This window comes from Schistosoma mansoni, chromosome 3 (assembly GCF_000237925.1).
Source record: "Schistosoma mansoni strain Puerto Rico chromosome 3, complete genome".
NCBI classification, from domain to species: Eukaryota; Metazoa; Platyhelminthes; class Trematoda; order Strigeidida; family Schistosomatidae; genus Schistosoma; species Schistosoma mansoni.
This window is the reverse complement of record NC_031497.1, coordinates 16,242,180-16,257,962: the sequence shown is the minus strand read 5'-3', so window position 1 is coordinate 16,257,962 and position 15,783 is coordinate 16,242,180. Positions and strand designations below refer to the sequence as shown.

General features: G+C 32.3%; 2 protein-coding genes across 2 annotated transcripts in view; one reads left to right on the top strand and one right to left on the bottom strand.

Annotated features, from left to right (window-relative positions):
- Smp_156320 (putative norepinephrine/norepinephrine transporter) overlaps positions 1 to 2,529 on the bottom strand; it is a gene marked incomplete at its 5' end in the record, with an annotated part of 16,227 nt that extends 13,698 nt beyond the window's left edge. Inside the window, 2 exons of the mRNA XM_018799411.1 lie at positions 1,259 to 1,745; positions 2,524 to 2,529. Of these exons, the coding sequence (XP_018651202.1) occupies positions 1,259 to 1,745; positions 2,524 to 2,529 (493 nt within the window). The remainder of the gene's footprint in view (positions 1 to 1,258; positions 1,746 to 2,523) is intronic.
- A 10,181-nt stretch (positions 2,530 to 12,710) lies between these two features.
- On the top strand, positions 12,711 to 13,636 carry Smp_063330 (hypothetical protein). The gene has a single exon (XM_018799410.1). It carries the CDS (start codon positions 12,856 to 12,858, stop codon positions 13,402 to 13,404), a length of 549 nt encoding a protein of 182 aa, XP_018651201.1. The 5' UTR covers positions 12,711 to 12,855; the 3' UTR covers positions 13,405 to 13,636.
- Positions 13,637 to 15,783: the final 2,147 nt, after the last annotated feature.

Here is a 15,783-nt window from a genome sequence, read left to right as displayed (position 1 = left end):
ATGTCACCATATTACAAAATTGATTATTAACAAGTTGACCCTTACAAAGGCCAGGGTAAAAGGAACGGCAGGACAGATTTCTTTCGGAAGCAAAGCACGGAGCCCCCGATCCCAACAGCAACCACCACAGCCGACCGCAGGACTCCCAGACCGACAGAACCAGGCAGACTCCTGTTAACACGATATATATATATATATATATATATATATATATATATATAGGATACATGAGGTAAGTTTAAAAGTAAATATTTGATAGCTAAATAATAAACTGACAGAATAATATCAGGAAATGGAATTTCGCGTTTCCCATTGATTCATTCAACAGAGGACTGAATACTTAAAGAATTATAATACATATAAACTAATGATGATCTATAGTCTTTGCGCTCACTAATCAAAATTCTAAAATTGGATTCTGTTACCGTTTTTAATCACTAGTAAAAATCATCAAGAAATAACACTTCACCCTCACTTATTGGTGAAAGAATAAAGATTGTGGTAATAAATCCTACTTTTAAGAATCAGATAGGTACTTTGGATGAATTTAACTAAAATAATATATGTACAGATTTATGCCTTCAAATGAAATATGTATCGCCTGCTCATAGAATAATATACTCCAATTTTAATCCTAATGGTCCTACAACCTATGATCGAAACAATATGATCAAGAGTGAAGTATCTTTTCAGAGCCTTTTAGATCGCCGTTGGGTTTCAAAAATGTTTGCTTATAATGAAATAGACTACTAAAATACACTGTTATTTTAATGTTTCTGCCTTAATCGATTACTGTAGTTCATCTCACAAAAATCGTGCTTAGAAAAAAATAGGGATTTCAACAAAACCAGTAAGTTCCTCCACATCATGTTAGTTGCGCGTATATACACCTTTCTAAATTGTTGATCTGTTATACGAATGAAGATAGCGCTAATAATGACAAACATAACATTTATGTACGTATCAATGCCAAGATTAAATTTGATAGTTTCAATTAAATGGTGTAGAAAATTGTATTTCTGACATTCTGTGACTTAATAAGAGTCACTTCTTGAGAATAAATAAATAACCGAAGTAAAATTAACAAAAATTTAATTTTTTATATATAGTTGAAATCATTAGCCAATTGAAGCTAGACCACCATGGAAAACCTGGAAGCGCTGGATGGCCGTTTCGTCCTATTGTAGGACTCCTCAGCAGTGCGCATCCACGAATTAGTTAGTACAAAAGAACTTGTATAACAGCATATTCTACTTACCACCACCATTTTTATAGCATAAATATGGAAATCTCCAAACATTTGCCAAATCCACAGCAAACCCAATAATAGATAATAAGAAATCCATCTTCTTATTCCATTTATCCCGTATTTTATCTGTAATTATCTCAATATTATCATTACTCATATCCTCCTTATCAAATTGATACATATGACAATTATGTTTATTATTGTACTGATCATTTTGTTTAAATTGTTTAGAATCTGTTAATTTAGATTTATTTGTCTTTTTGGTAAGTGATAATGTTTGCTGAATCAATTGGTCTTCATTTAAAGAATTATGATTACTTATTTTATCATTAGTAACATGATCATTGTCTATGATATCATTATTATTATTAATACTATTATTATTATTATTAATACTGTTATTACTAATTATGAGATTATTCTTGTAAGTATTTATTTTGTTTAAATGGGCGGTCATATTGTTCTTGTTTGATTCTTCTGCCATAACTTCTTTATCCTGTGTAATTTGTATAATTTTATAAATTGAATCTGTCATATTTTGATAGATTTCATTAGTGTAAAAATATTTTGAATGTACTGTATGCCAATTACAGAATTCATATGGATCGAATGAATGATTATAACAAATATCTTACAAACTTCAAGAGAATTTTAACCACATTACTTATGTATGGTACAATGTTGAAATAATTGTTGGATAGGTACCTCGTTATGATTGTAATCTATTTGATTATATTTGTTTCGAGGTATTTCGGTAATGGAAAGCACCTCATTGAAATAAATATCTTTCTTTCTGTTTCTATATATAAATCCTAAAAATTTTAGATCACTTGAAATTTGATTCGTTCAAACTGTTGCAAAACATCCTATTGAATATATTTATAATCATGTTTTCAGGTGTACATCAAGAAAAGAAAAAAGAAATACTCAACTCACAAACTAGAGTTTATGACATGTATTTGTGTTTTTTTTTGTTATGTTTCCGGTAATATATACAACATATATTCACATTTACATAACCATGAGAATTTGAGCAAAGTTAGTTATTAAAACTTTGATCCTTTTCAGGAGTATTAGTATTAGTAGTAGTAGTAGTAATAATAATAATAATAATAATATAACAGGGTAGGGCATGTATCTAGTTTTAAAACGTTTTTATCATTGTTTTCCATTGAAAAATCTTTCTTTTGAAATTCAACAAAAATTCATGTTTCTTTTTCAGGATTTTTAACAATAGAAATTCTTCAGGAAAAGATGAAATTATTTTATATTACCTCCATTATTGGGGATAAATCTATCCAGAAGAATGTGGAATTCTTTCGAGATATCAAGATTATCACATGTAATTTAACGTATGATTAGTTTCTATAGTTTATTACCATCAATAGATATTCGAAACATTTTACTTAATATGTATAAAGCCAAAGGCTCTTCTTAGTCATTTTCCGGTATGTAGATAAACATTATTGGTAGTCACATTTTTCTCATGAGGCTTGTATTTTCTTAAAAAAACATGATTATACTCAACTGTATGTTGCAAAATTGATAGTGTTAAAGCTCTAAACTACCATTTATTGATTCTTGGTCTTGAAATATTTCCGCAACCTAGAAAATGATCGTCAATAAGTGACTAGTCTTAGTAGATCTAACTTGCTTACTTACTTACGTCTGTTACTCCCAATGGAGCATAGGCCGCCAACCAGCATCTTCCAACACACTCTGTCCTGGGACTTCCTTTCTAGTTCTATCCAATTTCTGTTCATTCTTCTCATGTCTGTCTCCATTTCTTGGCGTAATTTGTTCTTTGGTCTTCCTCTTTTCCTTTGGCCTTTCGGATTCCATTTAAGGGCTTACCTTGTGACGCAGTTGTGTGATTTCCTCAATGTGTGTTCTATCCACTTCCAGCTCTTCTTCCTGATTTCTTCCTCCGCTGGATGGAATCTAGTTTGTTCTCTCCCACAGTAAGTTGTTGCTGATAGTGTCTGGCCAACGGATCCGAAGTATCTTGCGTAGATTCAAGGGTTCTTTGAGGTGTTCTACCCACCTGTTCCGTTGTTCTTCAATGCTGGTGATTACCTTGCCTTCCTTGCTTTTCACTGGTCGTTCTGGTTTACGTTAATTTCCAGTGAGTTTCTTTGTTGTATCATACAATTGTCTCATTTTTCCTTCTCTTCCAGCCTTTTCCACTGTCATTGCTAAATCTTTCACATATTTACGTCTGTCGGTTCTGATGCTCCTCTTCACTTGTTTGTTTACTTCTATGTATTCGGCTAGTGCCTTGGCTTCTTCTGTTGCCTTCTTGTTCGTCCATTCCTTCAATCTGATTCAGTGTACCAACATTGATCCATTCCTTGTGATGGTGCTTCTTGTGGCCCAGAACCTCCTGACATGTTGAAGTGATTGCCTCTTTTATCCCCTTCCAATTGCTCTCCATAGTAGTTCCCTCTCCAGTGAGTAGATCGTGAAAGGCCTGGAACCTACTGCTGAAGGCTATCTTGAATTTGTTGAGTTAGTCAGTATCCCTAAGAAAAGCCATATAAAACTTTTGTGATGTTGTCCACCCCGTTGTCCAGTGCTTCTTAAGTTTTAATTTCATCTTGGCGACCAGCAAATGATGATCCGATGCTACATCAGCTCCTCTCCTGGTTCTCCCATCCTCCATCGTCCTCCTGAACCTTTTTTTGATGCAGATATGGTCCTTTAACTCCCAGGGCAGAGTTTAAATGATTTTAATAATTTTTTTCGGTTTAGCGTTTTTTTAGCGAGTTGGTTTTCTATGGGATGGGGTCGCTAACCCCATGCCCGACCCTCCTCCTTTATACGGGCTTGGGACCGGCAGTAGCCCCCAAAGGAGCTACAGGCGGAGTATTAGTAGATCTAAAGGACTAGGTAAACAAGTAGGTTCATGTTCAATTGACCAATCAGTAGGATCTTTCCTTCACACAGAAGTGTCCTAGACAAGTTTAAGTGTAGGATGATGGCAGAAAATTCATACAGAACCGTTTTCACAGTACCATAGAATAATGTTTTATAAGAACTATGTCTATAATATCATCCTTGATTTCATGATTTATTTATCCCTTCATCGTAGATGTACTGATATTTTAACAGCTCTTAATTTTATTGTTTTAGAGATCGTTAGACAGTATTCAAAAACAAAGAATATTCGAGATAAGTTATTTTAGTAACTTCATCATCAAACTCTACAGTTAAAAATCCATAATTATTGTATTTTAATGGTCAAATTAAGGTAAACATAGATAAATAAACTAGACATTGTTTCATGTTAAAATAGTTTACGTCCACATCAATCACTGTCCGAATAAGTTCAATGTGTTTCATTTGTGAATTTGAAAGTTCATCCTGTGAATCGAGAGAAAAATTCATTATAAGTAGCCGAGTTACAAATAATTTCATAAAGTAAATAATGTGAATAAAATCCATGATAGTGTGGTGTGCGCTGCTAATGAGGACAGATTTAAGTAGTATGTAGCAGGAATTAGAAGTAGGATGCTTACCAACAGAAGATTGAAATAAAAACAAGAGGAAACAAAACATAGGGCAATCGTAGTAACAACAAATTTTAAAGAATGATGGAATATGCTAAGGTCAAGCCAAGGAAAATGTGCAAATAATGTACCCAATGTACGATTCTCATATTTTACGAAGGCACTATATGATTTTGGAATTCCCCTCCATGTCTTCGTTCAATGCGGTAGGAGAAATGTTGGGTTAAATGGAAGATATCTAGTAATAATAAAGTCGCGTGAATATGATAAAAGTAAAATGATGTCATGTTTGCGAACATTCGTCAACATTTGAACGATTAGTTTGACAGGAATTAGGCACTGAGTATAGAGAAGACGAGATTTTTAAAAATCATAATTGAAATAATCTCAGAGACAGAAATTTAAATAATTCTAAAGTTTCGTCCAGCAACCTTATCTGGGCTTCTTCAGTGTAATAATCAAAAAGATCGAAGCAATATAAAATTCCTGAACGAAACGTTGGAATTATTTAAATCTCAATCACTGTGTTCATTTCAAATATAATTTACACAAAAACGTTGTCAGGCTAATTATGATAAGAAACACTTACTTGAATCGATTTAGGTGAATGTGCACACCAAGAATGGAGCAGGATAGAGATAAACATTATAAAGAATTGGGGAGTGAGGCGAGGATATACAGTAAGCACTTTATCATTGGAGTGACCCAACAAAGAACCAATGTAAACATAAAGGATGAATATGCCTCTAACTGAATTTGATCTCGTTGGCTTCATCTATGTAGATGACCCATAATCTTACTCTCTTAGGTAGGTTTTTCAGGACTTGATATAAAATTAAGAATGCTTCGTCTGTTTTAATGTTGGGTTTACTTGTGCAAATTAGAAAGAAAGAAGTTTTTGTAGATTGAACAGCACTTTTTTCCACTCATTCCAGTAAATATTCATGAGGACTTAAGGTTAAGGCCCTCTGAGTATGCCTTAAGTAGGTAGCTCCATGTGATCATTGAAGTCGGTGAGCACAACTCAATTATCTCTACATCGATATTCTAACCTTGGTTATTTGTGCAAGTACTAGTTTATTTGAGCAGCGTGAAAAGTTCTTTCAATTAATCTTACAATAAGACATATTAACATATTACTCATTATAGTCCATTTAAACTCAAATATTGGATCAAAGCTCTACTAACTTACAATGTCCGTTTATGTCGATTTTTCGGTTCAGACGAATAATTTTCAGAGAAATTTGCTAGATAATAATTGTTCAGTGGTATATACTCTCATTTGTTCATTTCATTTACAAAACCCTCAGAACATGATAGTCTGATCTTGTGACTGCAATTTTTGATTAGATTTATTTTGTACTAGAGAGGTGTAAAAGTGTGGTAGTGAGTTCATTTTTATAGATCTGTCTGTCTTTCTGAATAAGACACTCAAGAAATGTAGACTGCTTTTGTGTTCCCCTTCTCAAATAAATTTAATGGAAGAGTGAACCCTATTAAAGTTCTTCAACAGCTCTTGTTTACTGAAACCAATGTAGTGAACAATTAATATATTATCAATGTACTGACTAAAGTATTCAAGCTTACTCAGTTTAACATGTAATAGTCCGTTTTCTAATTTAAGGAAAATGATATCACCTAGTATTAAACCTAAAAGACAACCCTCTATCAGTCTATACATTTCATTGTTAATAGTAAAATGAATATTTCGATAGTGTTTCTTTCATGTTACCTATAGGTATCGGTACACCTATTTCCCTTTCTACTAATTGCAGGCATGTGTCATCGATAATTTCTATTGGTGAACTATTTGCAAATAAGGATTCCATGTTCATCAAGAAAATTATTTTATCTGATAGGCCTACGCCTATTTAGTATCTGTGGTCTCTAATACATCATTTACACTGTATTTAACTTAACTTCACTGCAATCATTCTGGCGATTTCATTAGCCATCACATTGTTGAATGGTACAGTGAGTTTAACTTGCCGAGGATTGAGTGTAATGGTATCCACAGTTTGTAAATTTTTAATAAACTATAAAATTGATGATCTTGGTTATTACATAGTTTAATCATATCGTATATAGTCGATGAGGTGTGTTATTATACTTTGACAACTTCATGGTCTAGTTAGTTGATGTTCTGTCTTTTTCTGTCCGCCTCGAGATGCACCGAAATTTTGGAATTTAATTTCCACTGGTTTGGATTATTCCGTTGTCATTGTACTGAATGAGATTTGATCAAGTCAGCTGACGAGTTCCAAGTAGGACAATAAGCATGCCCTGGTTTTCACTGCTAGCGACATTCTATTTTTGTTGGTAAATGAATCCTCAAAATAAGTGGTTCTGTAAGCCTTCGACATCGATACTATCCTCATGAGGTTTGCTGAATACACTCTTCGCTGAATGTTCTCAGTCATTCACTTACACCAAATCATGACTTGGTAAATTGTGTTGCGCATCTCCTACAATAATTAATCAGCTTACATCACATACTTCTGGACATATTGAGCATTTTTCAAATAAATCTTCAAACTCCTTCATTCCTGACTTCTGGTTTGACTGGGTTTGAAATCCTTGATTCAAAAGGAGTTGTCAAACACGGAATATCCGTGACATCTCTAAGTCTGCTATATATAAACTTGGAATTTAATTTGTTTATCCAGTAGGATGTTTTTCTTATCTATGTATTTATTCTTGTTTAGGATTACAACATCCAAATCTTTTTTCAGTCTGGTGATTCTTAGGTCTTTTTCAGATTTCAGTTTTTTAGTGGTTTCATATAGCTTACTAATCAGTATGCTTTTTGTGTGATGCCTGTTGGTTCCAAACTAGTTACTAGAGTCAGTCAGTTTAGTCTTAAATCTTCCTAGTTTACACCTTGATGAACCTATCAAATCTCATATCTCCCAAACTAGGTTCTCAAAATGAACATCTGTTCCCAACTCCAGGTATGCCAAAAAGCTTTAGACCTAGTGATAATACGTCTTTTCGAGTTCTTTCTGACCTGAAAGTGGAAAAATGAAGCACATATAGGTTCTGATAGTCAAGATAAGCAGTCTCAATTACTTGTTTATTTATTCCCCTGGTTAATTAGATTCTTTTCTTGTTTGCCCTTGTTTTTTCCGTACTTCTTATGCATCTTTCATAAACAAATAATTTAGATTCTGAAGGAGATCGTTAATCAGTGTTATAATGTTCAGACTGGTGACCAATAATGAGCTCACTAACTTAGTTACTAGACAACTTAAACAGTCGATAACCTGCCCGTAAATCATTCTTTCCCAAACCACAAATCCGAATACCACAAAATCCGGCTAAACACCCTATGTTCTTTATGTTCTTCTTAACTCTAACTCTCACTTAGTTATATCCATACAATTTAAGACTATAACTCACCGTTGAGGATCAGTTTTAAGAGAAAAAAGAACTAAGATAATTCTGATAAGAAGATGAAGGACATGTTATTAGCTAACTATGATTTATAAACGGCACAACATACTGTGACAGTTGACGATAAAAGTAAAAACCGTCTATTCAAATAATGTAGAAATACCATAAACTAATTGTTTAACAGAGAAATCGCACAGCACTATTCCTGTAAATGTTTACTCTTTTCTTTCTTCGTCTATTCCGTATATAGTTTTGTATAACTTCAATAACTTAGCATCATTCATTTGTTTGAACAAACGCTCGGTGAACGGTGGATTTCAAGAGATTATCCAAGGCACTATAACTTATTTCACAGCTTATTCCATGTAGCAACAAAGTAACACTCAAGATAATGACTTAAACACCTTATCTACCTTTTTTTAAGTCCTTGATTTACTGCACATGAATGATCCGGAGCTAGGATTTGTCAGATCCCCTTTGAACCCTTCTTATTCATGAATTGTGTTCAGTGTTTGAATATTCTTGTTCCTAGTCCCTATTTGAATTCAATAATTAGAAATATACAAAAACAGTAACTAACATGTAACGACATTACACCTTTATTCCTTTTTTGGAGTAATTTAATATTTATAAGCTATGTACCGAATAATATTATTTGTCAATGTAAACCTTGTTTGTATATAATTGAAATCTGAGTAAGTTAACTGTAAATAGCTCACTTCCAGTTAGTTCAGTATAAACATAGTACTAATTTTTTTATGTAGTACGAGAGCTATCATGATTAGTTATAGGCAACTATAATATAATTGAATTACAATGGTGGTAGATTTGTGTGGAAACAATTTATGTTTCATGTTTGTCTCTCAAAATTCACTCTTTGATAACTAAAATAAGAAGAAAAAGAAATAACAATAGCTTCTATTCTACAAGGGTAAATTTTATTTGCATACCATATATATATAGTTCGTCGGATACTTTATGACCTTTTCTTTCAAAATTATTCGATCAGCTTCCGTTTGTTGTCATTATCTGACCTTTTTTATCGTTTTTCTTCCTTGTTCTTTCATTCACTTGTTCTTTTCTATTTGCCCCACCCTTATCTCCATTGTATCTCTATTCAACTTATTATTCTCTTTTAATTCCATAATCATGTCATAACTGTTATCCTTTTTCCTTTCCTCTTTTCTCATTGTTTCTGTTGTTAGAAGAGCATCCTTTTATTTACTTATCTACTCCTCACTAGTGAACCATGGTAAAAACAAATAAGAGTAAATGTAAAGAGAAATAGGATCTCTTCAAATTTATAGTATCTTTTTTCGTTCTTTTTTGTTGTCATACTGAAGATTAGATAATTCGATAAAACTGTCATGTATTTCAAGTAATAAACAGATAAATTGACGAGTGAATAACAATGATAACTCTTGTAAATTGGAATAAAAAACAATTGTACATTGTATTGTGCATTGAAGGATGTAACAAAAGTGTTTTGCCTTAAAGAAATTCTATTAAATAATTTCAATTTCTATATGTTGAAGATCTGATGATCAACGAAATGACTTGTTCAGTGTTACGCTCATGATTCAAAAGTAATACTATTTATACGACATACAATTTTTCAGTGTAAGATATTTGGTAATATTGCTGAATTTAAAGGTTTACATTATGAATCATTCAAGTTAAATGTGTAAATTATTGAGTGATGATTCTGTGGTTTAAAGGTTAAGAACTTGTTCCGAAACCTGAAGCACCTAAGGTTATATTCCTGGACAAATTAGAATTTATCAATAATATTATTTACCTTGTTAGATATGGTCCTAACTGTTCGTTGTAAAACATTTATCTAAATGTAAGTTTTTATTGATTAGCTAGTTAGAAACATTTAGTCACTTAATGTTCGACTTTAAATCTTTGAATAGAAATATTTAATGTATATTTTTTTATTGAACTTTGGAACTAATGAAAGTATTTAAATGGTAATCTGACGTTGACTAAATCATATAAAAATTGAGTATACTTAGTTCATATATTTCAGCTATAAATGTTTGGAGGACTTATAATTGTATTTGTTACAATTGTATAGTTAAACGCATTACAGTCGAACACTATGATAGTTGTAATTCATTCTTCATATAAATAATCATCCCGTTTGTATTATTAGCAATCTTATAATCTATTTATAAATACATTAAAGTTTGTCCCTACCCATGAAATTATCAAACAAACAGTTATAATTGTGAATTTCCTATTGTCAGATATATTCTTTCTAATGTAAAATTGATGAGTATGAGTAAGTAGAGACTTTGACTAAAAGCCTTCGAGGAAACAAAGGTTGACAAGGAAGAATATCATTAATCCAACAGTCTGTTTCCATTTTCTTTTGGGAATTCACTTCAAGGAAAGGAACTCCTGGTCGTTGTAAATTGCTGGAGGTGGAATGTAATCGTTAATAGGCAGAACACGGCTTCGAGTATTTGAGTCTTCAAAAAAAAAGAAGGGCAGGTGATATGATGATGATTACTCAATGTAGTATTTGCTTTGTTTTTCCGTATGATATTTTATTCTGTATAACATACATTATTCATGTATTAAGTTAACATGAACTATACTCAGCATATGATTTGTTATAACTGTGCATGTCATATATGTAATTTTATCCAAATTATTGATCAAAATGGATGTACACTCAATATATAAGTGAGTGTACTTTTGGCTGGGGTTGTCGTTGTGTTTTGGGGTTAATAAATCTTCCCTTATACCAGTATTTGTGTTCTTACTTTCGCGTCGTGGGAATTGCAGGGATTCCTCGCTTTACAAGTATAAGTGATAAGCGATTCTGACATAACAATCAACGACGACCAAATATAGCAAGTTGTGTTCAATCTACAAGACATATCAAAAATATGGGAAGTAAATATTCCGGATAATTTATAAGTTTTAGAAGTGATGACAATAGTAATAATAATAACCTCCTTCACTTTGATAGAAGAATCCGACTCAAAGCCTACACGTGGAGCTGCTGAGTAGTGAAGGCAATCCTGAAAGTTAATTCGGGCAGTTGGCAAAGATCCGCCACTTTTATGCTGAACTTGGATTGGGTGGAGTTCACTTTTCAATGCTTCAACAGTCTTGACGGGCAGCCCTATATGTATGCTTATGTATATGAATCTCATGATTCTCGGCTTGTATAGTTTATTTTTGTAGGCATGTCCGGAGGGTACGCGTGTGAATTCGCACAAGGAACATAAGCTGAGAAAAAGTCTGCCTTATGTCGAATGAAATCAGCAGTCTGAACCATCAGGTCTAAAATATAATAAAAATATATGGTAGCAGATATTAGGAAGAGGTGACTATCAGCCTTCCCTGAGGGAATGCTTATGCTAATGTATGTGTCATGAAGTGCATGAACGAAAGTCTTTGTACCAATGGTAAGCATATAATGTGTAAGAGACAGTTAACTGTAGCAAATATACTCGTGGGGAGCGATAACCATCTACCCTTCCAAGTGGGTGAATATACCTGTATAAATGCTATGGGACGCATAAATGAAAACTTGTCTCTTACCAGTGTGCATTTAACGTATATTTGCTCACAGGGTTAATATACCTATGTGTATGCCGAGGGATGCATGGGTGGAAACTTATATGTTACCGATATTCATGTTGACTACGCTAGCCCTTGGTGCAACGCTCCAAGACCCGGAGGTCCCAACAATTTCCCCTAGAAATCCATTGACGCAGTATTTCTGGGCCTCGGAAAGCAGATTTTAGTCCAGATAAGAAAATTGGCTACACCGAGTGAGGCTTTACCAACTTCAGGTGACTGGAACGCCACAACGAAATGGAAAGTTCATAAGTATTGGTTATCTTGAATCTTTTCCTTCATGCTTCGGACTGTAACTGATCCATCTTTGCTTAAAAATGGGAAATCGTAAGCTGCAAACTACTGAACAGTAATTCATTCTATTGATAGGTCTAATCGGAATTAAATCCTAGACTACGACTTCATTTCAGTTGGTATTTGCCAACTAGGTGTTTCTACAGTACTGAGACAACTGATTTTCACCGTAACATTCAATATAATGTCATTGGGTTTCAAAATCAAAAAACATTACTACAGATACATTGTCGAACAAACCGAAATTCCCTCCCGCTTTTGAGAATAGGCTAGCCAACCAACATAAATTTTAGAACTGAACTATCTTTTTTCCCCATCTGATATACTTCAAAATTTGAGAAACAGGTTCTCACGATATAACTATCACCTCAACTCTCTTTATAGTATTTTTGATACCTCATTTCTAAGTCATGTTACATTTTAATGATATGGCTGTGCAACTTACTAAAATAGCCATACAAATTTGTTAAGTTCGGCTTTGTTCCAGTGATTCAGTAAAACTACAATTTGATAAACTAATACATTTTTGTTTGTATTACGTTTTAGTTCCGATTGACCATGAAAAATGTTAATGGACTTTATTATTGATTCATTAGTCGACACGATATATATATATATATATATATATATATATATATATATATTTGTCTACGCATTCACGTGAACTTTTGTTGAAATAAACACTGATTTCAATCCAGTGTTATATGTAACTTCCGACCACTATAAATAGGCATAACAATAATATAACGAGTAAAGTGGAAATTTAATTAAAGTTTTATATTTGAACATTAAACATTTTGAACAAGCAAAATGAACAAATCTATTTATGTACTAATTACTATCTCTATTGTTTGTGTAAACTGGATAACTCTAGATGCTAAGCCAGTTCACTTAAAAAGTGAAACTTCTGAAAGTGGAGACGAACTTCTTGATATTAATAAGGATGATCAATATTCTGATTATGATGAACTAAAACGAATTTTTCAAGAAGGCTCCATTAACGATCGACAACCTACTAAGACGACTCCGTCAATGGCAACGACAACACAAAGACCGATAACTGAATCAGACAAAGAGGATAATGAAGAACCAATAGTGGATGATTCAGATGACCAATCACCGTGTAGCTATGGAGGGACAGTATTCACATATACAATACACGGTGATATTGATGGAAATGATCACATGGAATCCAATAGCCATGATGAAGATGATTATATGCCTGCAGATGATTATGATTTCCACCCAATCTATTCTTGGCTTGGAAGAGACGATTCTTTTCACCAACGTCCAAGAAAACCGTATCATAAACCTACGCGTAATACATGGTATTCACGATATGACACTTTCCCTTTCTAAAGTTCTCATAAATACTGAATGCAAAGTAATGATGTTATACCAAACATACATTTTTAATCAGTTATAATATTTTTTAATCATGACGTTTATATTGATCAACTTAACACCCAATAAATTACTACTTACAATCAACAGTAGTATGTCTTTATATATTAACTATTAGTGATTATGATTACTTTGATGTAAAATCTGAGTTCCTATTTTCATATTAAACAAGATTTAAAAACTTAGATGCGAATTTCACTTGATCTAATCATTCAGAGTGGGATCATGAAGGTAAGCATTATCTAAAGCTTTAAAAGAATAAATACAGAATAAGTATACAATGAAATGTAAACATAACTGTCCAGTTAATTTTCTCAGTCATTAGTGTCTTGTTATATTTAAGAACTAGGAATTGTAACACGATATATGAACTAAATTTTCTCACAAAGTTTACCACAAAGCTTGATGAACAATCAATAAATGTTTGAACATTATATGCTTAGAAAAACGTTACTGCAACTGTTACAACTATAGGTTTATGTGATAATTAGTAGAACTAAAATAAAGCATTAGGATCTTAAAAGCTCTAATGTAAAGTCACAACCAGCCGAGTTTGGATATGTTGACAGTGAGACAGCTGTCACAAATCACACTAAATGATTTTCACAAAATTTCAGGAAGTGACGGAAACTTGGCATATAAACTGCTGAATGCCCGTTCACTTAATCAAAGGTGCAATGTTCGCCAAAAACGTTTTAATTTTGATCCAGTGTGAATTGGAGATCCAAATTTTTAAAAGTTTTTAACCGTAACGAAACAGATATCTAGTTCAGATTATCCCAGTCCATCATAAAAATAATCTTTGTGACGAAATAAACACGAAAATATTCATTTTAGCATTTAGATCCTATTCTTAGTTTCATTATCAACGATTATAACCTATTTATTTATTCCAAAAGAGACTTGATGGTGAACAATAATTTAACGGGAGAAACATGCATTACCCATTATCTACTGTCTATCGATAGGAGATATCTAACACAAAATTCATGTTAAATACTATTGATTAACAAAAGGTAATTCATTATCGTTTTAAACTTAAACCGGAGAATAATCTAGCTCTACCTTAGTACCGTAAACTTATAAAGTTAATTTATCTTAACTGTCAAAAGAAATACTTCTAAGAACCAATTATTCATAAACACAGAATGTTCTATGATCAATAAAGAAGTATTATTCAATATTTGAACTGAGCACCTTTGATACCAAATGTTCAAAACTTATCATTATTTGCTGACGCAGGATTTAACGTCTATCTAAAAACAACATGTTACCCATCTGTTATTCAAATATAGAATTTTAAACATTACTACTAAGTTATCTTACGACTGACAAATTTTGTTGAGCAACTAGAAACTGCATGACATTGGTTACCATTTAAGAAATATCTTGTTATTATAATGAAACATTTCAATAGATGATCAAACTATAGCGTTAGGTGTTCCCTTTCAGTATCTTCAACTGTAATAGTGAATGATTCACTGGAAAATTTCATTAAAAAAATAACATTTCTGAGAAATAAAATGTTGATACCATTTTACAAACATTTGAACATACATTTTTTAAAACTGTTTTATACATTCACTTAGTATTGTTTGTTTGAATCTTCCCAATGATGCTTAGGACTGCAACCGGTCAGTCTCTTATTGGTATATGTGCATACTGAGCGTATTACCTCGATATTGCCTTAATTCACAAGCATTATAAGCAAAAATGAATAGTGGCTAGCAGTTGAATCCAGGATATTATTTTCAGAAATATAGTTTGTAATTTTTAGTTATATAATGATAGTTTACACTGAAAGTGTTAAGCGAACTAATAATAGGTAGAACAATTTCTTAATGTTAATTGAAAATAATTAAAACTAACCAAGTAGATTCAACAAAGATGTTGTTCATTTATCAATATTTCCTATCAACTATAAAATAAAGTTTAAGTGACACACTTAACACTTTATATTCTGATCATAATAGTCTAATTGATAAAATAAAACTTTAAACTAGATACATTGCTTCATTTCAGCAAAATTGAAAAAAAAGTTTATTAAGAGAAGTATCAGTTAGGTTGGTGGACCATTTTCAAACTCCAAATCACTGAACAAATGCGTTTGATTCAATATACTAAATAACATTACTGATAGGAGAATAAATAAGTTAAATTTAACAATCTTATTATAAACTGTAAGGTTATATTTTATGAAGAAGAAAAGGATAAAATTGTTTTCATAATCATTATTACAATAGTAGACTCTTCCCTAGTTTAGTTTACTAAATCCATTCTAAATAACTAATTAACTAGCTTTCAGTGACCGGCTGGAACTCTAGCGAAAGTTGT

Bases quoted from the DNA above. Each gene is read 5' to 3' on its own strand.
- Smp_063330 (XM_018799410.1), top strand. From the start codon at position 12,856: ATGAACAAATCTATTTATGTACTAATTACTATCTCTATTGTTTGTGTA.